Source organism: Mobula hypostoma, chromosome 12 (assembly GCF_963921235.1).
Source record: "Mobula hypostoma chromosome 12, sMobHyp1.1, whole genome shotgun sequence".
Classification (NCBI taxonomy): Eukaryota; Metazoa; Chordata; class Chondrichthyes; order Myliobatiformes; family Myliobatidae; genus Mobula; species Mobula hypostoma.
This window is the reverse complement of record NC_086108.1, coordinates 69,147,396-69,174,636: the sequence shown is the minus strand read 5'-3', so window position 1 is coordinate 69,174,636 and position 27,241 is coordinate 69,147,396. Positions and strand designations below refer to the sequence as shown.

Sequence of the window (27,241 nt, the reverse complement as noted above, 5' to 3'; positions counted from 1 at the left end):
AGTTTTACTGCCGTTGACGTTGTTGGCATGGCACCACATCACTCTGTTCTCCATCTCCTTCTTGTACTCCAACTCATTATTATTTGAGGTACAGTGTCCACTACGGTAGTATCATCTGCAAACTTTGTAAATGTTCAGAGCAGAATTTGGCTAACCAGTTGTGAGTGTATTGGGGGTAGAAAAGCAGTCCAAGGACATAGCCATGTGGGATTAATAATCATGGTGGAGGTGTGGCTGCCCATCCATATTGATTGTGGCTCGTTGGTCAGGAAGTCGAGGTCCATTTGAAAGGCGGGGTATTGAGTCGCAGGTCTAGGAGTTTGGAGAAGTATTTGCTTGGAACTATAGCATTAAATGTAGAGATGTAGTCAGTAAATAATGGCCTAATGTAGCTGCCTTTACTAGGGGGAAATTGGAAGCCAATGTTTTATGTTGTGAGCTTGCCCAATGGGAGATAGAAATCAATGAATTAGATTTCCCGAGCTCAAATGTTGTTAAAGGGAATAAGTGAGAAAGAGGATGAACACTTCTTTCAACGTTCTTTCCAACTTTTCCAAATTCTGCGTCCTGAATCAACGAGTTTAAGTGTGGTGCTGAGCTGAGTTATGTCTGAATGAAGCCCCAAACACCCCCAACCCTTGTGCAGGCTCAGCTCCACATGAGATCCATAGCCACATTAACCTTTTGCAGACTTGCGACTCTCAATTACTTTGCAGTCTCCGTTCCACAGCTGTTATTGTCAAAGGCCTACTTCATTGTGTTTAAATGGTTGATAATGAATGACAACATAAAACAATGAAATTTAATTGAATAATTTAAAAGATGGCTACCAAAACAATTTATTTAAAATGCATCAAACTTCAGCTAATGAGTACATTACAAAACAGAAGATTGAACAAAAAAAAACTTCTTGAATATGAAATCAGCCACTCCAGTAAATGAATGATAGTAGCAGATATGCCAGCTGGAAATGGTTTAAGGAGGTTAGGTGTGAAGTGTGTCTGCACCCTTGACACGAGGCTAGGGATTATCACTGGTTTTGATGTCTAGTAGTGGGGCAAAGTAATAAGTAAGCCACACTTCCTTCTAATATCCAGCTCATGTTGTACTTTCTTACTACAGATGCAATAAGGTGTGGAAGAGTCAGCTAGAAGTTAGGAAGAGGGAACATTCTGAGCCTTTTGCAGGTCCACACACACTTGCTAATTAAGCACTATGCAATATTAATGCTGGAAACTCTATCAGTAAGATCACATACCACAGAACAAAACATTAAACTTGTTCCTGACAAAGCGTCTCGGCCTGAAACGTCGACTGCGCCTCTTCCTATAGATGCTGCTTGGCCTGCTGCGTTCACCAGCAACTTTGATGTGTGTTGCTTGAATTTCCAGCATCTGCAGAATTCCTGTTGTTTGCATTAAACTTGTTCCACTTTATTTGTATTTCAGCACAGAATTAGGTGGTGCACAATGTAATCATACAGCAAATGTTGATAGAGAAGACAACATTGTCTATACACGAATGCTCCGGATGGCTCTTGACGTGAGTTGGCAACAGCACATGATGAACGTCGAGCTCTATAACAACATACTGATGCTCACCACTGAAATCGAGGCGAGAAGACTGCAACTAGCGGGGCACTGTCTACGCCACCCCGAGCTACCTGCCAGCCTAGTCATCATATGGGAGCCCAAGCGTGGGAGGATGAACCCTTGGCACCCTCCCAAGACTATGGTCAACACGCTCCTAGAAGACAGCGGCGCGGCTAATGTAGATGAACTGAACACACTGATGAGGGAGAAGGAGAAGTGGAGAGTCCACCATCATGCCCGACGCTGGCCTCCTAGGCCTGAGTTGACGTAGTAGTAGTAGTAGTTGACGTAGTAGTAGAAGACAACAGCACAATTTTTTCATCTTTCAATTGTATTCACATGGAAAAGATTTTATTAAACATGACATGGATGAAGACAGTCAAATCAATTTCTTTGATTACAAAATTGTGTCATCTGCATCATTCTCTTTTTCAACTTGTTTCTGTGGCTGCAAGGGTCACAGACCTAAAGTGTTGATTGTTTCTATTCCCTCAGACACTGCCGACATGCTGAGTTTTTCCAGCATTTTCCAATTTTTTTTTATTGGGAGCAGGATGGTGAAGTAGCAGGAATGCCGGCGGGCATTCCTGGCCATGGTGTCTACATGATTGGACCAGGACAGACTGTTGGTAATGTTCACTTTTCAGAACTTGTAGCTCTCAATCGCAGCACAGTTGATGTAAGCAGGAGCACATGCACCACCCCACTTCCTGAAGTCAACAATCAGCTCTTTTGTATTAGAAAATTGATATATTCAATGTGTGATCTGTGTACTGAAAATGCACATTTCATGTGAGTACATAATTTTGTTTTGTAAAGTGCTTGATCGCTTTGGTATATGGAACATTTATCATGTTCAGCAAATATCAAACCAACTTGCAATTTAAAAATCACACCATGTGAATGACTTTTCACTGAACAGAAAAAATATTCAATATAAACCCTTGCAATGATATTCAAGTGCAAGCACAAACTACAATGGTTAAAAAATACATATCTCTAATAGGAATAAATCTAATTATAATGTAAAACAATATGAATAGAACAAAAAGCACTTGTAATTTGGTGACATACCAGTCAATTCAGGATTGTATTGACGTGGGTCATTTCTTGTGCCGCATCGAAGAAAGTCAGCATTTTCAGGTTCAAATGGATTTGTATTGTCTCTTCTTTTACAGCTTTCCTATAAAATATATTTTTCATAATTAAATGAATGAGATTTGGAAACATAACTAGAACTTTAAAAAAAAAGGATGTCTTTTTATACTTCAGTTTGATACAGATGCAGACTGCATTTGTTCTAACCTAACATATTGAGGCAGATTAATGTAAAGCCAGATTTTCATGAATGAAAATATTTTCTAAACAGTATGTCAAAACTTTTCAGTCTATTCCTGATATGATTTCAGTTATTTACAAGTCTAAATTCTCCCCACTGGAACAGCATTACCAACATCAGAGAAGCTCATAAGAGAAGATGAGGATTTTATAGTGGAGTTTCTGCCTTTAGTATTTGAACAACAGTGACAAGCCATAACAATAAACAGATTGATTGATTAGAACCCATTTGTGCCAACCAGGCATCCCAAATCAAGAAGAAAAGCTGCTGATACTGATAATCTTAAATGAAATCATTAAATTTTCTAATATATAGCGGGTGAAAGGCACCTATGGGAGCTAATGTTTTAGGTCAAAGACTCTTCATTGGAACTCGAAGGTAAGTAGTTTTAAGTTGGAGAGTGTGTGGGGCAGGGGAGGATGGAAGGGCATCCAGAATACTTCTGAAAGAGTAATGTAAGGTTTGCCATAGGGGTAAATTATAGTGCTAATCTAATTGATAGTGACATAAAGGGAAAAACTGAACCACAGCTAGAAACCGAGGGCAGCTCGAGACCAAGAAGCAAAGGCTGCAAACCGTAGGGTTGTAGGGTATGCCAAACAGGTCAGGATGTCCCAATGGAAAGATAAAAACTGAGGCAACAGTATGGGAGGATGACTGATAGCAGAAATCACCTGTTCTGCTGCAGACAAAGCAATTTACCTGTTTACTTCCCCAGATTCTGCCTAACCTGCTGAACATTTCCAAAAAATAAAAATAAGAAATAACCAAGTTACAAAACATGAATCACAAGGTAGCATTCATGGATTCATGATGGGAAGATGCATTTCATAAAAGGTTGAGTGTGGGTCTTCAGGCTTATGGTAGTAACACGATGAGGGCATACCCTGCGTGGTGGGGGTCCTTAGTGATGGGTGCCATCTTCCTGAGGCACTACCATTTGAAGATATCTTTGAAGATGGGAAGGGTTCAGTCCATGAGTGTACAATTCTCTGCAGCCTCTCATGATTTGGAGCTTCCATACCAAGTCGTACCAATCCGCATTGACAGTGGTCTCCTGCTGGGGAAGTAGATGATCCATTTGCAAAGGGGGTTAAAGCAGCTCAGATTCTCAGCTTATTGAGGGGATGAATGTGCTCATCGCTGATCAGGAACAGCCTGGCACACAGTACGTTTTACTATTGTCTAGATGCTCCAAAGCAGAATGGAGTGCTGTGGATTGCATATCTTGCAGAGCTGCCGTGGCGTGGCAGCAGTAAACTGCAGAGGGCCCAGGTCCTGGCTCAGGCAGGAGTTAGTTCTAGCTATGACCAATCTTTCAAAGCACTTCTTCACATCAAATGTGGGTGCTGCCAGAGTGATGGTTGTTGAGGCAGATGACCCTGCTCTTCTTGAGCATTAGTATTATTGCTGCCCTTTTGAACCTCCAACTGCAGCAGTGAGAGGTTAAGGAGCGTCTTGAACACTCCAGCCATTTGGTCTATGCAGGGTATGATTACCCCCCCAGGTACACCTTGGTGGGTGTTCACCTTCCTGAAGGAGGTTCTGCCATTGGCCTCCAAGGCAAAGATCACAGGGTATGCTGTAGATATGGTGTTAATTTCCTTCTCAAAGCATGCATAAAAGACATTGAACTCATTGGGGAGTGAAGATTCACTGCCATTTATGCTGTTAGGTTTTGTCTTTTAGGAAGTAATGGTGTGCAAACCCTGTCGCAGTTGTCGAGCATTAGGTTACAATGCTAACTTCACATGGAATTGCCTTTTCACTCTCATTATGGCTTTCCATAGGTTATATCTGGATTTCATGAAGGATTCTGAATTCCACAGATTTATCTCTCAGCAGACTACGAGTCTCATGAAGATCAAGGTACCAATGAAGAAGCAGAATTTCTGAAGTTGAGTTCAACAAATAGATATGTAGGCACATAACATGAACTGGGGTGCAAATTCCTACCACCAGAAACTTCTGACAACTTTTGCAAGTCAATCTTTTAACAAATATACAAAAAGGCTCTGCAAAATCTCCATACTTTAGTTTGTTAATCAAGGTTACTTTCGTGCTTAAAAGATCTTTGGCCATCAACAACGAATCTAATACAACAGGAATTCTATTTAAGGTTTACAACAAGTACAAGTTGCTTCCCAGTCAAAACTGTAGGTCACTGCACACCAACACACATCGGCAGGGCACAATCAAAATTAGTAGTTGGTTTATTATTCTCACATGTACTGAGGTACAATGGAAACTTTGTTCTGCACTAATTATTTCATCAAGGAAAAAGCAACAGAATGTAATGTTACAGTTCCTGAGAAGGAGCAGTGCAAGAGCAAGGTCCTCAACTCTCTGCAGTTTCTTGCAGTCTCGGACAGAGCAGTTGACATTACCAAGGCACAATGCATCTGGACAGGATGCTTTCTATGATGCATCAATAAAAATCGGCGAGGGTCAATAAGAACATGCAAACTTCTTGAGCCACTGAGAGAAATAGGTGTTAGTGCATTTTCTTGGCCATGGCTAGGCTAATGTGTACAACCTAGGTTTCCCTTTGGAAATAATATTCATCACGATAACCACATTCACTGGACAATCACATCTGCACCAGATGCACTGTGCTGCAGATCCTCAGAGAACCCTTAGTTCACACGGGAAACCGAGGAGTGATAGATAGGAGCTACGGGGAGGTAACCACCCCTAAGTTGCAGGTGACTGTCAGGAGAGGAAAGGGAAATGAAGAGCCAGTACCCCCATGGCCATTCCCTTAAATAATAAGTATACCGTTTTGAATTGTGTTGAGGTGGGGAACGGCCGACCGGGGGGCAGGGGGAAGTCGCTGCGACCGGGTTTCTGTCACTGAGTCCTGCACTACGGCTCAGAAGGGAAGAGGGGAGAAGAGGACTGCAGTAGGGATAGGGGGATTCCATAGTTAGAGCAGTAGACACAGGATTCTGTGGACGCAATAGAGCCATCCAGATGGTATGTTGCCTCGCCGATGCCAGGGTCAGGGATGTCTCAGATCGGGACCACAACATTCTAAAGGTTGAGGGGGAAGTTGAGCAGCCAGACATATTGGCACCAATTGTATCGGTAGGAAAAGCAAGAAAGTCCTGAAGAGAGAATTTAGGGAGCAAGGTAGAAAGCTGAGAAGCAGGGCCTTCAGGGTAGCTGTCTGAGCCACACGCCAGTGAGGGTAAGAATAAGAAGATTTAGCAGATGAATGTGTGGCTGAGGAACTGGGGTCAGGGTTTCTGATTTCTGGATCATTGGGGTCTCTCCTGGGGAAGGTATAACCTGTACAAAAGAGATAGGTTACACCTGAACCCAGGGTGGACCAATATCCTTGCAGGAAGCTTTTGCTGGAGCTGTTGGGGAGGGCTTGAGCTAATTTTGCAGGGGGATGGGAACCGGAATGATAGGGCTGTTGGTTTACAATCAGAAACAGCATGTAGTGAGAATGTCAGGACAGGCAGATAATGGGGCAAAATTGCAGTTAATGGGATGAATTGCAGCGTAATGGGGACAAAATCAAAGAAGGGTGATGAACACAAGATTGAAGGTGTTACATTTGAATGCGCACAGTATACGAAATAAAATAAATGATCCTGTCGCGCAAGTAGGGATTGGCAGGTATGATGTTGTGGGCATCAGTGAGTCATAGCTGAAAGAAGATTATAGTTGGGACCTTAACATCCAAGGATACACATCGTATTGAAAGGACAAACAGGTAGGCAGAAGGGGTGGTTGGTAAAAAATGAAATCAAATCCACTGAAAGAGGTGACACAGGATTGGAAGATGTAGATTAGAGCTAAAGGAACTGCAAGGGTAAAAAGACCCTGATGGGAGTTATATACAGGCCTCCAAACAGTAGCCAGGATGTGGGCTACAATTTACAATGGGAGACAGAAAATGCATATCAGAAGGACAATGTTATAAAATTATGGGGGATTTCAATGTGCTGGTAGATTGGGTAAAACAGGTCCGTGCTGATTTTGGATCCTAAGAGATAGAATTTGTAGAATGCCTATGAGATGGTTTTTTAGAGAAGCTTGTGATTGAGCCCACAAAGGGATCAGCAATTCTGGATTGGTTGTTGTGTAGTGACCCGGATTTGATTAGGGATCCTAAGGAGGCAGCGATCATAAATACGATAGAATTTACCCTGCAATTTGAGAGGCAGTAGCAAAAGTCAGATGCGTCAGTAATACAGCGGAGTAAAACAGGAGAGAGGGGCTGGCCAAATAGTGGAGAAGACTTGCTGGGCTGAATGGCCTAATTTTGCTCCTATGTTTTATGGTGTTATTTCTCTTTTATAACCAATAAGTAATAAAAAAGTTAGAAGTATTTGCACATCTCATAACTAGAATATTTCATTGCAGATAATTAAAATACTTACTCTATACTAATTATATACACATTTTAATAACATAATACATTTTACATTGATCTTGACTCATTCCTTTCAGATAAAAATTCTGCAATAAAACAAAAATCTCAATTAAACAATTACATATAATTTTCAATTCTATTCATCATTTAATTAAAAGGTCATCAATTTCAAAGACAGAGGCTTTGAGCCAACTGACTCGTGTCAACTTAACACTAAACTCTTGATGTGAGTTGGCAACAGCACGTGATGAACGTTGAGCTCTATGACGACCTACCGATGCTCTCCACTAAAATCGAGGCGAGAAGACTGCAACTAGCGGGGCACTGTCTACGCCAACCCAAGCTACCTGCCAGCCTAGTCATCATATGGGAGCCCAAGTACGGGAGGATGAACCCTGGGCACCCTCCCAAGACAATGGTCAACATGCTCCTAGAAGACAGCGGCGCGGCTAATGTAGATGAACTGAACACACTGCTGAGGGAGAGGGAGAAGTGGAGAGTCCGTCATCGTGCCCGACGCCAGCCCCCTAAGCCTGAGTCGACGTAGTAGTAACACTCACAACACACTGGAGGAACTCAGCAGGTCGGGCAGTATCCGTGGAAACGTTGAGTCAACGTTTTGGCCGGAACCCTTCATCAGGACTGAAGAGGGAAGGGGCAGAGGCCCTATAAAGAAGGTGGGGGGAGGGTGGGAAGGAGAAGGCTGGTAGGTTCTCCTTCTCCTTCCCACCCTCCTCCCACCTTCTTTATAGGGCCTCTGCCCCCTCCCTCTTCAGTCCTGATGAAGGGTTCAGGCCCGAAATGTTGACTGTTATTTTCCACGGATGCTGCCCGACCAGCTAAGTTCCTCCAGCGTGTTGTGAGTGTTGCCTTGACCCCAGCATCTGCAGATTATTTTGTGTTTTTGAGGTAGTAGTAGTAGTGAGGTGCTCTCCAAGTGAAAAGGGGATGAGCAAAAAGGCCAAGATGAGTTCACGGCCTATCTCTTCCCACTAACATTTCTGTTACAGGAGTAAATATCAACATCATCTTTCATGAGTTTCACCGCTACTGGAAACAGGTAGCAGCATTTGCACTCAATTTTCATTACTATTTGCTGGTTCTTGCTGCCTCTCAGTGTCACATAAACAAATTCCGACTTGCCACAATTGTCCAGCTGAGCTCCATGTGGAGAAGGAGCTAAAGTTACTGGGGTGGAGATGTGGTAATAATTGGTCTGGTAAATGATGGGCTTGAGGTCATTATTATTAATATGCAAAACATTTTGAAGTCTGAATCTGAAGAAATACATCTAGAAACAGATAGTGCCACCATGTGGCAGACACTTGCAAAGCAAATAACATTGGGCCAGTCCTGCTGAGGTTCAATCTGTCCTATGAGTGCACCATAAAATCAATGTCAGAAATGTGGACTATATGGGTATTCTCACTTTAAGATACTGACAAAATTGCAAAGTTGTCTGTATCCACATACATTTATTGTAAGTTTGAAAAAATAATATTTTTATCCAAAAAACCCAGGACAATGCTACAAAATGAAGAATCACAGGCAGGAGGGCTAAAAGCAGCAGCAAATATTTATTCATGTTTGGGCTAGATTGAACCATGGCAAATTATTCATCAGACATTTCATGATAATTTTGGACTGTCTCCATAATATTTAATTCATAAAGTTAAATCATTACTGAAAATGTTAGTTACAAAAATAATTTTAGCTCATCGAATGATAGGAACACCAAAACAAAAATATTATAAAGCCAAAAGATGTGCAGTTGAAAAATTTAAATTGTTAAAACTTCAAAATCACTAAGCAGAGTGAGAATTTTTAGCAAATTGCTTATGGATACAGCAAAATGACCAGGCTACAAAAAGTATCTGAAGGGTGAAGATCTGGAGTTAAGGAAGAGAATTCCCAGTTTAGATGTTAACAAAATTATTTAAAACTCGTAATACAAGAATGAAGATTAATGAAGTAGGAACAGGCATACCTAAAACAACAATGTTACAGCTAGATAAAGCAATTATTGCCCATTTATAATTGAAAATATAACTGGAGTGTTCAAATTCATACTAAAAATACTTATCATCTCATACTATCAATGTTATTGAATTGAAGGACAATGATATGAAAAATAATTGGGTGGAAATTTTGAAATAGAACTGCACTGGATCTCACAACCTCAAAGCTTTCAATAGCCAATGTAATTTATGTAAAATTACCATTTTATTATGTAAATTGTGATCGTTTGTGCACAGAATGTTTCCAGAAAGAGAAACCTAATGATAATGAAGTAATTGTTTTTGGTGATGCTGACTGAAGGATAAATATTGACAAAAACAGTAAGTTGAACTCTCCTACTAGTCTGTGAACTAGGTTTATGGAACTTACAGCATCCATCTAGGGGAGATTAAGGGATCTTTTATCTAACAACTTACAGCCTCGACTTCTGCATTCACAACCTGGAATATCACTTGAATCAATAGACTCCTGACTCAGGTGAGACTACAGCTAATTCTGTTGAAAATGGCACATTCTTCACATTTAACAGTTACACACAAAACATTTTTAGTTTCCTTTATTACATCATCTGATATAATATAAAATAAATTATATTCTTAAGCGCATCTTAGTCTAATAAAAATATGAGAAGCAAGCCAATAAAATGCAAGGTTAATGAGAACATACAACCTTGCAGAAATTGTACCAGTTGCAAAAGCTAGATTTCAAAGTTGGTGCAAGATCTGAAATATTTTGTATCACCATGTCACAGGGAGTATTGGCTGCAGTAAATAAAGAGGAACTACTCTGAAATGGTTTTCTTCAAAAGCTTTTAACGAATTCTATTATAGAGTCATTGAGTCACAGCACAAAAACAAGCCCTTTAGCCAATGCAGTCTGCACCAAACTATTATTCTGCCTTGTCCCATTGAAGGTTCTTAGGTTCCATTGTTGAGGACATGATAGGGTTAGAGGGGGAAGGGTGGCATCACTAGTCAGGAAGAATGTCAAAGCAGTGCTCAGACAGGACAAGCTGGAGAACTCATCTACTGAGCCTATATGGGGAGAGCTGAAGGAATAAGAAAGGGATTACCATGTTAATTGGATTATATTTTAGGGGAGAATATTTGTAGAGAGATGGCAGACTGTTGCAATTTAAAAAATGTTGTTATAGTAGGTGATTTTAACTTCCTACATATTGACTGGGACTCCCATACAGTAAAAGGGCTGGATGGCACAGAGTTTTTCCAACATGTACAGGACAGTTTCCTTAATCAATATACTGTATAGAAGTCCTAACTAGAGAAGACAGCAACACTGGTTCTCTGATTCGGGAACGAAACAGGGCAGGTGACAGATGTGTATGTAGGGGAACACTTTGGATCTAGTGATCATAATTCCATTAGTTTCAAGATAATTATGAAGGAGGATAGGTACTTGTACTTTTGAGAGCACAGAGTTTGTATGTTCCTGTCAGAATAAAAGGCAAGGCAAACATGTTGAGGGACTTTGGTTTTCAAGGGATACAAGGCCCTGGTTAAGAAGCCCCAAGTCTCACTAATGGCCAATTAGCCACAGTGTTATAATTCCACGTGCTGATCCATGCTCTGTTCATCAACCTTACCCATTTAGGTTAACCTGAAGTAAGTTTTATGCTCCAGAAATTAAAGACCAGATCAGATCTCTATTTTTAATATATAAAATTAATTTGGATTTCAATTTTTTTTTAAAAAGAGCTAATGAATTCCAATGGATACTAAGAAAATCACATTGTGGTCAATGATACTACAGCACTAACAAAAATGATTTATACATTTCTATTGGCACACAGACTCAAATTGCAACTAATAAAACCATGACACAAATGGCAAAACACCAGGTCTCCGGGAAATTAATACTGCATTTTCTTTTTCCAAGGTCAATGAATATAAATGATAACGGATATTTCTACATTAAAAGTAATTTAAAATATTTCTTATACATCTAAGGAAATATTTCTTGTATTCCCTACCTGATATGTGCTAGTCCGTGGACAAGGAGTTCGTGTCCGTGGACAGGGAAATCGTGGAGACTTTGATTTACAAGTAGCTGGTGATGGATTTAAACAAATCTTAAAGTTTTTTTTGAAAGCTTGATGGTGCAATCTGGAGGGTTGACAATGAGAATATTATTCATCCCATATACATTTCCAGTGATTCACATAGCACAAAATTTACAATACTGGGAATTATCTCGTACCTTTCCCTGTTGCAAATGCAGCAGATGGCAAAGCACAAAGCAAGGATGAGAATTGGTATCGCAATGACTCCAATAAGTGAAATAACGGTAAATGGCTCTGCAAAATACAAGTCATAGCTATGAAAACACATCAAGACTGCCCTTCCACATACCATGAACATTTTTTATTCTAACCTATTCAATAAATCTTATGGAACAGAGTTCTGCAAAATGCTCCAAAAAAGTATTGAGCAAATAAAATTCCTGGAGTATTTGTGTGTGCTTCTTCTGTTTGTTTATAATAAAATTTTACATTCATAGAACCACAGTATTACGACAGATTACAAGGTTTTTCGTTCCATGCTGTACGTCAGCTTAAAGAGCCACCCAACATTGCCCTCATTTCAATCACATTTTTCCTGTAATGTGACCAGAATTGTAAATAAAAATCAAACCATGGCCTAATCATCATACGCACAAATCTTATGCTGTGTGTCTCAATTACTAAAGAAACACACTCCATACATTCATTACCCAGCTTATCAACCTATCCTCTCACCTTCAAGGACTTATGGATATACATTCCAAGGTCACTCCATTCCTTCACATTTCTTGATATCTTTCCATTTACAGTATATTTATCCACCCACATTCTACCACTCACCTACTTGAGGCAGTTTACAGTGGCCAAAAGATCTATTGCCCCACATATTTTAGAATATGGGAGGAAATAGAAGCACCCAGGGGAAATCTGTGTGCTCAGTCAAGATAGCAGATCTGGATAGAGCCTGGTTCACTGGAGCCGAGAGACACTATTTCATTGTATTACTTAGAACAAAATTTTGCACTACATTTCAAATTTAAATTTATACAATGCATGCTGCTCAGCATAAACCTATATTGCCTTTGTCCACATATAATCGTTGGGGAGAAATTAAGCTTTTGTGAATGTTCACTTAAGATGCCAGTTGGCCAATTAAAGATTGAAAATTTAGACGTGTGCATCCACCCTCTCCTGACAAGAAGTGTGCCAAATATTCTTGTGAGACTATAATTAGTGTGCTTACCTAATATCTGCTCACAGGATATCAAATAGGTCGATTATGACAATCCACATGGAACAATGGTTAAGTACAAGCCCAGATTTTTAAACACCTGGAGTTGGAAATCATAAGCAAGATCTTGCAATTTGCAATTTGATGCTGCATATAGAGGGTGTAAGAGTCTCAGGTCCCACACCACCAGCTTCAGGAACAGTGATTACCCCTAAACAATAGGTTCATGAACCAGACTGAACTCACCCCAACAGTAAACTGATTCCACAACCAGTGGAATTACCTTCAAGGACTCTCCAACTCAACTTCTCAATATTAATTAATTTTTTCCTTTTTTGGATTGCACAGTTTGCCTTTTGCACATTGGTTGTTTGACTGTCTTTGTTGTGTGCAGTTCTTCATTGATTCCATTGTGATTCTTTGTATTTACTGTGAATGCTCACAAGAAAATGCACCTCGAGGCATATACATGTACTTTGATAAGAAATTTACTCAGAACTTTGACTTTGAACTGTAATGGAAGTTTTCATCACAAGAAGCAGCATGACTCATTCCCTTTTTACAGATAAGCTGACACAGTGAACAAGGATTTGCTTAGATGGCAAGCATCCTGATTGATAAGTTACATTTCCTCCTTCTGCAAATGGATTCTCAACTTCCTAACCAGAAGACCACAATCTGTGCAGATTGGTGATAATATCGCCTCCTCGTTGACGATCAACACTGGTGCACCTCAGGGGTATGTGCTTAGCCCACTGCTCTACTCCCTATATACACATGACTGTGTGGCTAGGCATAGCTACAAATACCATCAATAAATTTGCTGACAATACAACCATTGTTGGTAGAATCTCAGATGGAGACAAGAGGGCGTAGAGGTGCGAGATATACCAACTAGTGGAGTGGTGTTGCAGCAACAACCTGGTACTCAACGTCAGTAAGACAAAAGAACTGATTGTGGACTTCCGGAAGGGTAAGATGAAGGAACAAATACCAATCCTTACAGGGATCAGAAGTGGAGAGAGTGAGCAGTTTCAAGTTCCTAGGTGTCAAGATCTCTGAGGATCTAACCTGGTCCCATCATCTTGGTACAGCTATAAAGAAGGCAAGACAGTGGCTATACTTTATTAGGAGTTTGAAGAGATTTGGTATGTCAACAAAAACACTCAAAAACTTCTAAAGATGTACTGTGGAGAGCATTCCGACAGGCTGCATGACTGTTTGGTATGGGGGGGTGGTGCTACTGCACAGGACTGAAAAAAGCTGCAGAGGATTGAAAATTTAGTCAGCTCTATCTTGGGTACCAGCCTACAAAGTACCCAGGACGTCCTCAAGGAGCGATGTCTCAGAAAGTCAGTGTCCATTATTAAGGACCCCCAGCACCCAGGACATGCCCTTTTCTCACTGTTACCATCAGGTAGGAAGTACAAAAGCCTGAAGACACACACTCAGTGATTCAGGAACAGTTTGTTCCCCTCTGCCATCCGATTCCTAAATGGACATTGAACACGTGAACACTACCTCACTTTTTAAATATATATTATTTCTGTTTTTGCATGATTTTGAATCTATTCCATATACATATACTGCATTTGAATTACTTATTTATTTACTTTTTCTTCTATACTATTTGTTGCATTGAACTACTGCTGTTAGGTTAACAAATTTCACAACTCATGCCAGTGATAACAAACCTGATTTAGATTCAGATGATACGGAGTTTCAAAGTACCAAAAGCAAGAGGAATGAGGATATAAACAGGCATCACTTTTTGGCTGATCTCCAGGGCAGGACAGTGACATCATAGGTAGTACTGCTTCCTCCAATCTCCAGTGACCCAAGTGGGTCTTTGGAGAGATCCTTAGCAGAAATCAATGTTGGGAGCTGGCATTTTGTCACAAAACAGAGCACAATTTTGTATTTCATGGAACCACTGGCTCTTTGACAAGGTGATGCCTTAGCAATCCGTTGAGAACAGTGATTTAATGCTATGATGCATATGAAGCCTGAACCTCTACTTCAGATGTCAGGTCTTTGATGGAATTGTTCGTGCTGTAATGAAGGTTTAGGCATCAGGAGCTGCATCATGCTTAGATCAATAAATGCTGATGAGGTAAATAACTAAACCATCCTAGAAAGGGCCTATTTTTATCTCTGAGAAAAGCCTTGTGTCAAATTGGTCTGAGTTCCTTTCTAACTCCTTCATACTGACAGCAGGCTTTCTAGCAAGTATGCAGAATATCAAAAAATTGGGTATTCTTCTGTAACCAAGCCCATCGAATCCTTCTGTAAATAAGTGTGCAAACTCGTTCTCCAGGAAATTGGCACCATGTTATCTTTTCATTTGTCATTCCTTTCTCTGAGCCCTTATGAGCTTAATTCCTGTGTCTCCATCTGTACAGATCTATTGATTCATTTCATTTAGAGGACTGTCCTGGGCCCAGCACAAAGAAAACATGGCAGTGCCTCTACTTCCTTAGAACTTTGTGAAGATTCAGCATGACATCTAAAACTTCGACAAACTTCTTATCGATGTGTGGTAGAGAGTATATTGACTTGTTGCATTATGGCCTGGTATGGAAACAACTAAAGTCCTAAAACAAGTAATGGATATTATTGAGCACATCAATAAGGGGCGCTGTTGCAGGAAAGCAGCATCCATCATCATGGACCCCCACCACCCAGACCATACTCTCTTCAAGACGAAGATACAGAGCCTCAGGACACACACCACCAAGTTCAGGAACAGTTAATGCCCCTCAACCATCTGGCTCTTGAACCAATGGGGGTAACTTCACTCAACTGAACTGTTCCCATAACTTATTGCCTCACTTTCAAGGACTCTTCATCTCATGTTCTTGATATTCATTATTTATTTATTATTATTTCTTTCTTTTCTTTGTACTTGCACAGTTTGCTGTCTTTTGCACATTGGTTATTTGTCTGTCCTGATGGGTGCAGTCTTTCATTGATTCTAATATGTTCTGTGAATGTCAGCAAGAAAACAGATCTCAGGTTTGTATATGGTGACATACTTACTTCGAACTTTAAATCAGTCTTTAAGATCTGTGAACATCTGCATCTGAGTTGGTAGCATATCATGTGTGAATGAGTGACAGTATGTTTTTGCACTTCCTCCACTGTCTGAGGAAGTTTGCTCTATAAAGCTCAAGTTGCAACAAGAGGAAAGGAAAGAACACAGAAAGTTTGATGCAATAAACCCTACCACACTAATTAAAATTAAAAATTGAGGAATGAGACAAGGATGAAATGGGAAGATGATGATTAGCTGTGCTGAAACCCACATTAATTGCTTTAGCATCGTCAGCAGACTTTGTCTTGGTGAAGCTTGTCCCTGTGATGGTAACACCCCTCCATGAGGGCTCAGGCTAACAGACCACGTTTATCCCCTCTAGTTTTTAGCTGCTAGTTGATGCAAAAAAAACAAATGCGCTTAGCAAAATGTTCAAGTAATGTGTCTTTCATCGTTGCCACCGTGTGCAAGCTCTGAATTGTGTGTCAAGAGTGCAGAATTGCTGTGTGCTTGGCTGAAAAAGCCATCCATTAATATCTTGCGCAATTCCTGACTGAAAGAGTTTACAACTAGCTATAAAATTGGAATGTTCTCAATGAAACGTGTTTAGAGGTGCCACTGATGTGGCATCGTGCCTGAAGATGAAGTCACAAGTCATGCAAGATTTTTAAATTCTTCCTGAATTGCATCAACTTTCAACAAGCAATACTTCTGGCATTGATATCTACCACTTCCTGAACCCTACTGCGTCCTGTTTGAAGAGCTTCCTGAAATAAGCCTGTTATTTAAATTACAATAACATTCATCGTTTAAAGTAAACCTCAGAATTCATTTGAGAGTAGGATATTACATCCTGAATTTTGTGTTTTCCTTCTCATCTGAGAAAGAAGAAAATAAATTGTAGTTCAAGAATTTTTCAAAACTATAAAATCTGAGCCACAAGTAGATTTAAGGGCAATATTTTCCAGTTTTCCTTTGCCTAGTTCCTTCTTCAGGTTCAGTATCCTCAACTTTACATTTCAAAACTAGCTCAATTCATTCAGAATAATCTAAGATCAAAATTTGCCTGATAATACAGTGTGTGGGAGACAGGATATTTAAAAATCATGGGATAGGGGTTGAACTTCAGTATAAAAAAATATGAATAGGGTAGTTTGAGTTAGATTTGGGACTCCATGCTATGTTATCCTATGGATGGCATTCCACCCTTCACTCTGAAGTTTCATTCCCTCGGCCAGCAATCTACCATTGCTGCAAAATGGGCTCAAGTTATTCAAAGTCTCAGTGATGGCTTCTCCAGAAATCTCAGCTTCAACTACTTGGGTATCATGAGCATGATATTCCACCACCTCCAGCTACCTCTTCAACTGCGAACAATCCTGAGCTGGGAATGTTTTATTTTTATTTTTCCTTCATCAGCACTGGTCTAAACCCTGGACTTGCAAGCCTAAACCACTGGTAAACTTCACCAGAGGGACTGCAGAAGCTGAAGCCAGCTCCTCACCTGCCCAAGCACAATTAGGGATAAAAGCTGTCCTTCCCACGTCCTGTAAATGAATAAAAAAAGCTAATACTGAGAGGTCCAATATCCAATGTTAGCTTACTGAAAATATCCCAGAGAGCAACCAACAGTTAACTACTTCTGTACTATGTAGCTGCAATTTCACTTTCACTGTGGCCTAAGCATGTCGCCACTCTCCGCTCCTGCCCAGGTGTTTAAATCTGGCTTGAGAAGCTCTGTACTGGGAATGAACTTCATGCTGAAGGACACCATTTATATTTAGCATCAAGCGTCTTATCCAAATTATACTGAATACACGGCACAGAATAGCCCTGTCTAAAATGTGGTCAATCACTCAGTCTTTTTTTCCCTTCATGAATGGATAGGAGGAGAATTAATTATCTTTTTCCTTATTATATATTCTTTATCAGATTATTACTATACATGATTTTGATAATGTTTATTTCACCTTTATGTATTGTTATTGATATATATATTTGAGATAATTCTCCTCATTTGTACAAACTTGGTATATATGCTCTTTTTAAATTAAAAAAGAGAAAAGTAAATTGGAATTATGGTTTATTAGACAAGGTAAGACAAGCAAAAAGCTCTTAAGGCTTTCATTGATAAAGAACCAGGCACATCCTGATTTTTATTAATATGCTATATTTTCTCCATTCTAAGTGGCTGTTGATTTCTGGAGAAAAAAAATTATGGTCACTCAAAGGAGGAGGAGAAGAAGCAGTTTCTGAGAAGCTGATACATGAGGAAAGGGTGGGAGACCCAAAATTTTTTGATGAGATCCCTAGTGGCATGCCTTCACTTGATCCTATGCAGGAAACTTGAAACTTAATACAGTCTTCTTGCCAAGAAAACCACAGCGGTTTCCTTGCTTCGGCTCATATTAAAATTGCTATTGGGACTCAACGTCTTGGGACTATGATATTCATTTCTGAATGATAGGCAACAAGGTAGCCTGTTTGTAAGACTACACTGAAGCTGTATGTTGTGAGAATGATGTTATTAGATAGTAAAGGGATCAAGATTGTGAATGGCATAGGGGGCTGCATTACTTACTCGGGCTTCCATTTTCTACGTTTTTGAGAGCTCTATGAATTTGCATGGCTATAATCTTCTAGCCTCTCAGTCTTTGCTGAACCACAAGGTCATAAGACATAGGAACAGAAAAAGGCCATCCAGCCCATTTCTGCCATTTCATCAAAGCTCATCCATTTCCTTCTCAACACCATTCTCCTGTCTTCTCCCTGTATCCTTTTACACCCTGACTAATCAAGAAACTATCAACCTCCACCTTAGATAGACCCAATGACCTGGCCTCCACAGCCACCTGTGGCAATGAATTCCACAGATCCAATGTACTCTGGCTAAAGAAATTCCTCCTCATCTTTGTTCTAAATGGGTTCCCTTTATTTTGAGCCTGTGTCCTCTGGTCCTAGAATCATCCTCTCCATATCCACTCTATCTAGGCCTTTCAATATTTGATAGGCTTCAATGAGGACCCCCCACCATTCTTCTGAATTCCAGCAAGCAAAGGCCCAGAGCCATCAATTGTTCCTCCTATGATAAGCCTTTCGTTCCCAGTATCATTCTCGTGAACCTCCTCTAAACTCCCTCCAATGTCAGCACATCATTTCTTAAATAAGGTGCCCAAAAACTGCTCATAATATTCCAAATGAGGCCTCACCAGTGCTTTATAAAACCTTAGCATCACATCCTTGCTTTTATATTCTAGGTAATACATACAAAATGTTGTAAGAACTTAGCAGGTCGGGCAGCATCTATGGAAAAGAATAAACAGTCTATGTTTCCAGCCAACACACTTCTTCAGGACTGGAAATGAAGGAGGAAGACAACAGAATAACAAAGTGGGGTGAGGGAAAGGAGGATAGGTGAAGTTAGGTGGGTAGGAAAGTAAAGGACTGGAGGGGAAGGAATCAGATAGGAGAAGAGAGTGGAACATAGGAGAAAGGGAAGGAGGAGGGGTGCTAGGGGGAGGTGACAGGCAGGCGAGAAGAGGCAAAAGGCCAGAGTGGGGAATAGAAGAGGAGTGGAGGAGGGAAAATTGTTCTTACCTGAAAGAGAAATCAATATTCATGCAATCAGGTTGGAAGCTACTCAGAATATAAGGTGTTGCTCCTCCACTCAGTGTGACCTCATCTTGGCTCAAGAGGGTGTCAGAATGGGGATGAGAATCAAATAAAATATTTGGCCACCAGCAAGTTCTGCTTTTGGCGGATGGAGGTGCGCAACAAAGCGGTCCCCCAATTTACGACAGGTCTCACCAATGTAGAGTAGGCCGCACTGGGAGCACCGAATACAATAGATGGCCCCAGCAGATTTGAAGGTGATGTGTTGCCTCACCTGGAAGGACCGATTGGGGCCTTGAATGGAGGTGAGGGAAGAGGTGAATGGGCAGGTGTGCCACTTAGGCTGCTTGCAGGGATAAGTACTGGGAGAGAGATTAGTGGAGAGGAAAAAATGGACAAGGAAATCATGGAGGGAGTGATCCCTGCGGAAAGCAGAGGGAGGGAGGAAGGTTAGGATATGTTTGGTGGTAAGATCCCTTTGGAGATGGCGAAAGTTGCAGAGAATGATGTGTTGGATGTGGGTGGGGTGGTAGAGGAACCCAATCACTGTTAAGGTGGCAGGAAGATGGGGTGAGCACGGGTATTTGGGAAATGGGGGAGATGCAGATGAGGGCAGCATCAATGGTGGAGGAAGGTAAACCCCATTCTTTGAAGGAGGAGGACAGCTCTGATGTCATGGAAAAGAAAGCTGCATCCTGAAAACAAGTGTGGTGGAGACAAGGGAAATGAAAAAAAGGGAACAGGATTTTTACAAGAGACAGGGTTGGAAAAGGTGTAGTCAAGATTGCCATGGGAATCAGTAGTTCTATAAAGATATCAGTGAACAGTTTGTCTCCAGAGATGGAGATAGAGAGGCCAAGAAAGGGGAGGGAGGTGTCAGAGATGGACCGTGAATTTAAGAGCAGGATGGAAGTTGGAGGCAAAGTTGATGAAGTTGACGAGCTCAGAATGGGTGCATGAAGCAGCATTAATACAGTTGTCAATGTAGTGAAGAAAGAGTTGGGGAACATTACCAAGGAAGGCCTGGAACATGGACTGTTCTACGAGGCCAAAGAAAAGACAAGCATAGCTGGGGCCCATAGGGGTGTCCATGACTACCCCGAGTCTGAAGAAAGTGGGAGGAGCTGAAGGAAAAATTGTTGAGGGCAAGAAACAGTTCTGCCAGACAGAGGAGGGTAGTTGTGGAAGGGAAATAGTTGGTTCCTTTATTAAGGAAAAAAAACTGGCTTCTAATTAGGACTATAAACAGTCTATAGAGAGGACTATATTCTTGTCCTCCCAAAATGAATGTTAACATTGCATCTGCCTTCATCACCACTGACTCAACCTGCAAATTAACCTTTAGGGAATCCTGCACAGACTCCCAAGTCCCTATGCACCTCGGATTTTCGAATTTTCTCCCCATTTAGAAAATAGCTTATGCTTTTACTCCTTCCATCAAAGTGCATGACAATACACTTCCCAACAGTGTATTCCATCTGCCACTTCTTTGCTCATTCTCCTAATCTGTCTAAGTCCTTCTGCAGCCTCCCTGCTTCCTCAACACCTAAAAGAAGTGATTCCAACACTGATCCCTGTGGAACACCATTAGTCCCTAGCAGCCAATCAGAAAAGACTCCCTTTATTCTCATGCTTTGGCTGTGGCCAATCAGCTAATGCTCTGTTCATGCTAGTATCTTTCCTGTAATAATGGGCTCTTATCTTGTTAAGCAGCCTTATGTGTGCCACCTTGTCAAAGATCTTTTGAAAATCCAAGTACACAACAGCCACTGATCCTCCTCAAAAAATTCCACAGATTTGTCAGGCAAGATTTTCCCGTGAGGAAACTATGCTGACTATGGCCTATTTTATCATGTACCTCCAAGGACCCTGAAACCACATCCTTAACAATCGACTCCAACATCTTCCTAACCACTGAGGTCAGACTAACTAGTTTATAATTTCCTTTCTTCTGCCATTCTCCCTCCTTGAAGAGTGGAGTGACATTTGCATTTTTCCAGTCCTCCAGAACCATGCCAGAATCTATTGATTCTTGAAAGATCATTACCAACGCCTCCTCAATCTCTCCTGTTACCTCTTTCAGAACCCTAGGGTGTAGACCATCACTTCGGGTGATTTACCTGCCTTCAGACCTTCGAGTTTCCCAATTCCCTCGTAATAGCAACTGCACTCAGCTGTGCCCCCTGACACTCTCGAACTTCTGACACACTACTAGTGTCCTTCAAAGTAAAGATTGGTGCAAAATACTTATTCAGTTAGTGCGCATTCCCTTGCCCCGCCCCCCATTACTTCTTTTCCACCATCATTTTCCAGCGGTCCAATATTGACTTTCAACTCTCTTTTACTCTTTATACGTGTGAAAAAAACTTATGGTAACTTCTTTGATGTTATTAGTTAGCTTACCTTCATATTTCATTCCCCCCCCCCATGGCTTTTTAGTTGCCTTCTGTTGTTTTTTTTTAAAAAAAGTTTCCCAATTCTCTAACTTCCTACTAATTTTTGGTCTATTATATGCTTTTTGCTATTTTGCTTTCATGTTGGCTTTAACTTCCCTTGTCAGCCATGGTTGCATCATCCTTCCTGCAGAATACTTCTTTTTTGGCCAGATCCTCTCTCATGCTTCCGTAATTCCCTTCACTCCACTGTAGTACTGATGCATCTGACTTTAGTTTCTCCCTCTCAAATTGCAAGGTGAATTCTTTTATATTATGATCACAGTTTGTGTAAAATCATGACCTACATGTTCAAATCTCTAACAACTTAAAAAAATGATTCAAATAGAGACAAGAAAAATAATTTCAAGCAGGCAGCCTATAAATTTCTAATCTTTTCACACTACAGAGATCAACATGAAGGCACTCCTGAAATTACAAATAGTATTCAACGCTATGTAAGTTCTTACCTGCTGAGCGATGTTGACAAAGATCTCCATAAAATCCAGGAGGGCAAATACACAGGAATCCAAGTCTACTAAATGGATATGCAGTGCATTTGCCATGGTTCAGACAAGGTACGACGCCACAGCTAAGTTTCTCCTTAATTACTGAAACAAAATTTTAAAATCTTAGGATATGTTCACAAATAAATTTAATTCCTCAAGGCATCTGATATCAAGTCATTTTTAAAACAGAATATCTGGTTTATTTATTTAAAGTTACTAAAATTTAAAATTTAATTTTCAATTTCAGTTTTTTATAATTAACAAGTTTTTATAATTGCAAAGCAGAGGCGTAATATCTTCACAAAGTTAAGATTTGCCAGTTTTCCATGCAAATTGTAAACCAGTGACCTCAATTATTAACGTGTAATTACAAAGCAGAGGCCTAATCATACAGAGTAGATAATCAGTGTTTAGAATTTATTATTATGTGTCCAGGTATTACAATATGATTCCAGAGCAGAACCTCTGGAATCCTTTATATTTGGAAGGCATTGGTAGCAAAATTTGAGGCCTTTGCCTGAGGTAACTTCAAATGAAAACAGCTTTCTGAAGTCATTCATCTCCAGTAACTTTAGGCAACACCCTACAATTGAAACACTGGACTGAGACTTTTTTGTGCTTTCTCTGATGGATGCAAAAAGACTAAGAGAGGAGTTACTCTCAGTGTATTTGTTAATATTTATAAGAATAGCAAAAAACAATTAAATTCTAGTTATTAACTAATTACTACAATGAAAGCTATTTCCCAGATTATGAAAAGTGCAATTAAAAATGCAAATCATCATTAATAAAAATCACAAACGAGAGAAAATCTGCAGATGCTGAAATCCAAGCAACACGCACAAAATGCTGGAGGAACTCAGCAGGTCAGGCAGCATCTACGGAAAAAGGTACAGTTGATATTTCAAGCAGTGTCCTTCCGAAGGGTCTCAGCCCAAAATGTTAGCTGTACTTCCCCCCCCATAGATCAGACATCCCACCTCTCCTGGAAGTTCCGGGAATCTCCCGCATATTAATAGTGGCTCCCTGATGCCCGCAAATTATATACAATATCACGGAAATCAATTTTTTTGAGACCGAGCGAGAGAAAGCAAGAGAGAGCGCGCGCGAGAGAGAGAGCGAGAAAGGAAGAGAGAGCGCGCGAGCGAGAGAGAGCGAAAAAGGAAGAGAGCGCGCGCGCGAGAGAGAGCGAGAAAGGAAGAGAGAGCGCGCGAGCGAGAGAGAGCGAGAAAGGAAGCGAGAGCGCGCGAGCGAGAGAGAGCGAGAAAGGAAGCGAGAGCGCGCGAGCGAGAGAGAGCGAGAAAGGAAGCGAGAGCGCGCGCGAGAGAGAGCGAGAAAGGAAGCGAGCGCGCGAGCGAGAGAGAGCGAGAAAGGAAGCGAGAGCGCGCGAGCGAGAGAGAGCGAGAAAGGAAGAGAGAGCGCGCGCGCGAGAGAGAGCGAGAAAGGAAGCGAGAGCGCGCGAGCGACCACGAGAGAGAGAGAGAGCGCGCGTGCGCGCGCCATGACAGAGTGTTCCAAAAAAAATGAAACGTACGTCACCCCAGACTACACTAAAGTGTACCCTTGCGTAATAGGGGTCAAAATAATGACAGTGTTGCTCACTGCACTGTTTGCAACGGTGACTTTTCTATCGCCCATGGTGGGTGAAGTCTGTAAAAGATGTGTTGAGGTGAGTTTAACAGGTGTCATTCGTTCATTAGCATAGCTAATGTTATTTAAACTAGCTGGCCAGCTGCTAAGGAGCTACTCCATTGCAGACATCCCACCTCTCCCGGAGGTCTCCCGCAAATTGATGGTGCTACCTCCCTGAAATGAGTTTTTGCAGGGTGGAATGTCTGCATAGATGCTGTTTGGCCTGCTGAGTTACTCCAGCATTATGTGTGTGTTGCTCATCATTAATAAAATTGGATATGTTGTAACAGAGGCAGGTTTCTGGAAGGATTTTGAGATCAACATAGAACATAGAGCAGTACAGCACAGTACAGGCCCTTCGGATCACAATGTTGTGCCGACCCTTAAACCCTGACCAGTAATGCCAGCCCTCCTCACCTTCCCACCCCCCGCCCATCCCTTTTAAAGCACTGAAATCCAGGAATATTGAGAATCCATTCCTGCCCTGGTGCCAGCCAAGTCTCTGTAATGGCCACTACATCATAATTCCATGTATGTACCTAAGCTTTTTGTTCATCACCTTTGTTCCTGATGCTTCTTGCATTGAGGTACACACATTTCAGCCCTTCTACCTTACTGTCCTTACACCCCTTATTTTGCTTCTCTTTCCTCAAAGCCTCTCTATATGTTAGATCTGGCTTTACTCCATGCACTTCTTTAACTACTCTATCGCTCTGGGTCCCATCCCCCTTGCGAATTAGTTTAAACGCTCCCGAACCATGCTAGCAAACCTACCTGCAAGGATATTGCTCCCCCTGGAGTTCAGGTGCAACCCATCCAATCTGTACAGGTCCCACCTTCCCCAGAAGAGATCCCAATGATCCAAACATCTAAAACCCTGCCCCCTGCACCAATTCCTCAGCCACGCATTCAACTGCCATCTCCTCCAATTCTTACCATCACTGTCACGTACCACTGGCAGCAATCCTGAGAACGCCACCCTTGGGGTCCTGTTCTTCTGCCTAGTTCCCGAAACTCACACTTCAGGACCTCATCCCTCTTCCTGCCCATGTTGTTGGTACCAACATGTATCACGACTTCTGGCTGCTTTCCCTCTCGTACCACCCGGTCACCCGGTCAGAGACATCCCGGACCCTGGCATCCAGGAGGCAACAAACCATGCGGGTGTCCTTCTCACATCCACAAAATCTCCTGTCTGCTCCCCTGACTATAGAGTCTCCAATGACGACAGCTCTCTTCTTCTCCATCCCACCCTTCTGCACCACAGGGTCAGACTCAGTGCCGGAGGCCCTGCCACCGTGGTTCACACCTGGTCGGTCATCCCCACCAACAGTATCCAGGACGGTATACTTATTATTCAAGGGGTTGGCTACAGGGGTGCTCTGCACTACCTGTCTACTCACCTTTGCTTTCCCCCCTGACTGTTGCCCAATGACCTGCTTCCGGCAGCCTAGGTGTGACTACCTCCCTGTAGCTCTCATATATGACTGCCTCATTCTCCCTTATGAGTCGAAGGTCATCCAGCTGCTGCTCCAGATTCCTTACATGGTCTTCCAGATCACTCAGCTGCATGCACTTCCAGCAGATGTGACTCTGCGGGAGAGGGGCATACCCCAAGACTGCCACATCTCACATGAGAGGCACATCACTGCCTCAGGAGGCATTGTAAAGCATTGTGGAGATTGAGAAAGGTGTTGGAGAGATTTTGGGTTCAAAGACCCTGGATCCCATCTCCAACCCAAATCTTTAACAACTTTGTTCATTTAATTGATATTCAACCGTACATGAATACCCATGAATACAGCTGAACAAGTCCATGTTCCTATGCGGCCAAGGTGCAAACACAGTACCAACAGTCATAAACAGCACAGGGCACATATAGTACCTGTAAGATAGCAGTAAGCGTACAGTCACACAAAAAACAATATAGCCCAAGTATCTGAGTGACATGCCCTGTAATCTGATGGTGAACGGGTGTTGTTGGCACAAACAAGCAGCTGCCAGTAGTCTGCAGACAAATGTACACAATCCAGCTTGTCAAACATTGGAAGGCAGCAGGAATGGGAAGGGCCAGTCCTCCGAGTCCAGTGTGGACGCTGCGCTACCCCGACACCAGCACCTCACTTCCTGGGGTGCTGCACCAGGCAGTTGTGTGCCACGAGGCCTGCTCCTCACTACAACCGAGGCCACACAGCTCCCCCCCGCCCCCACTGGCCTTGTCAATAAACCAATGAACTGCACTTGCAGTATTTTACCTTACCAATGTCTAACAGGACCTTGCGATCACACGAAAAAGGTCCAAGACAATCACTTGCTCTTAGACAGCACCCAGCCTTCTCACCCTGACTCCTTTCTGTCGCAGGTAGCAACACAGTCCACACCATTTCCAGCTTCTCCATCAACAAACAACTCACTGGTGAGGTAGACCTGCAGCACTTGAAGTTCTTAAAGTTCAGCATTGTCTTGTGATGATAAAAAAAAAGGTGTTTGAAAAAAAAATCGAAAACACCTTTGGCTGGCTCCAGAGAGGCCATTATATCCAAGCCTGCCACCATCTTACTGGAAGAACCTTTCTTTCAGATTTTAAGTGGACTTTGCTTTAGGTTATAAGGATTGAATAAAAGATCTCCAATCTTCTTTTCCTCCTTCAAATGTACATGTTAGGAAATGGGCAAAATTGAAGTTAATCCAGAGTTGATCATGGGAAGTCACAGAGATAACAGTATGGGAAGCCTGTGTTGGCCATCAACCACTTACTTTACAATAATCACATTTAAAAAAAATTCTCCTCACAATTCTACTACTCACCTAAACTCAGGGGCAACTTACTGTGGCCAAATAATTCATCAATCTGAACACCCCTGTTGGAGGAAACTCACAAAGTTACAGAGAGAACATGCAAACTCAACAGCACTCTGGGTCAGGATTGAACTCATGTCTCTGGCACTGTGAGGCAGCAGTTCTACTAATTGCCCTAATGTGCCATGAAATCTGTAACTAGACAATTGTCTAATGAAGTCCTGAAGCAACAAAAATCAAGACCAGAATGGCAATACAACTGGTGACATAAATAAGCTGCCATGATCAAGTTTATATATGGTCAGAAAAGCTCATCATAAAATTAAAGATGACAAAGTTTACTATCCTATAGCTTGTATCTAATCTCAAACATCTAATCAACACTGAATGCTTTAGTTCTTCTGCTCTTCCACCACTAGGGGCAAAAGTTTAGGGGTAACATGAGAGGGAACTTCTTTACTCAGAGAGTGGTAGCTGTGTGGAACGAGCTTCCGGCAGAAGTGGATGAAGCAGGTTCGATGTTGTCATTTAAAGTTAAATTGGATAGATATATGGACAGGAAAGGAATGGAGGGTTATGGGCTGAATGCAGGTCAGTGGGACTAGGTGAGAGTAAGAGTTCGGAATGGACTGGAA

At 41.6% G+C, this 27,241-nt stretch overlaps 1 protein-coding gene across 8 annotated transcripts in view; it reads right to left on the bottom strand.

Annotated features, from left to right (window-relative positions):
• Nucleotides 1-23,388, bottom strand: part of LOC134354888 (uncharacterized) — an 87,499-nt gene extending 64,111 nt beyond the window's left edge. For all 8 annotated transcript variants that reach the window (XM_063064324.1, XM_063064329.1, XM_063064325.1 and 5 more), the window contains exons 1-5: nucleotides 23,156-23,388; nucleotides 22,137-22,277; nucleotides 11,555-11,651; nucleotides 11,328-11,460; nucleotides 2,667-2,775 (exon numbers count right to left, since the gene is read on the bottom strand). In XM_063064324.1, the coding sequence (XP_062920394.1) occupies nucleotides 2,667-2,775; nucleotides 11,328-11,460; nucleotides 11,555-11,651; nucleotides 22,137-22,277; nucleotides 23,156-23,186 (511 nt within the window). In that variant the 5' untranslated portion in view covers nucleotides 23,187-23,388. The remainder of the gene's footprint in view (nucleotides 1-2,666; nucleotides 2,776-11,327; nucleotides 11,461-11,554; nucleotides 11,652-22,136; nucleotides 22,278-23,155) is intronic.
• Nucleotides 23,389-27,241: the final 3,853 nt, after the last annotated feature.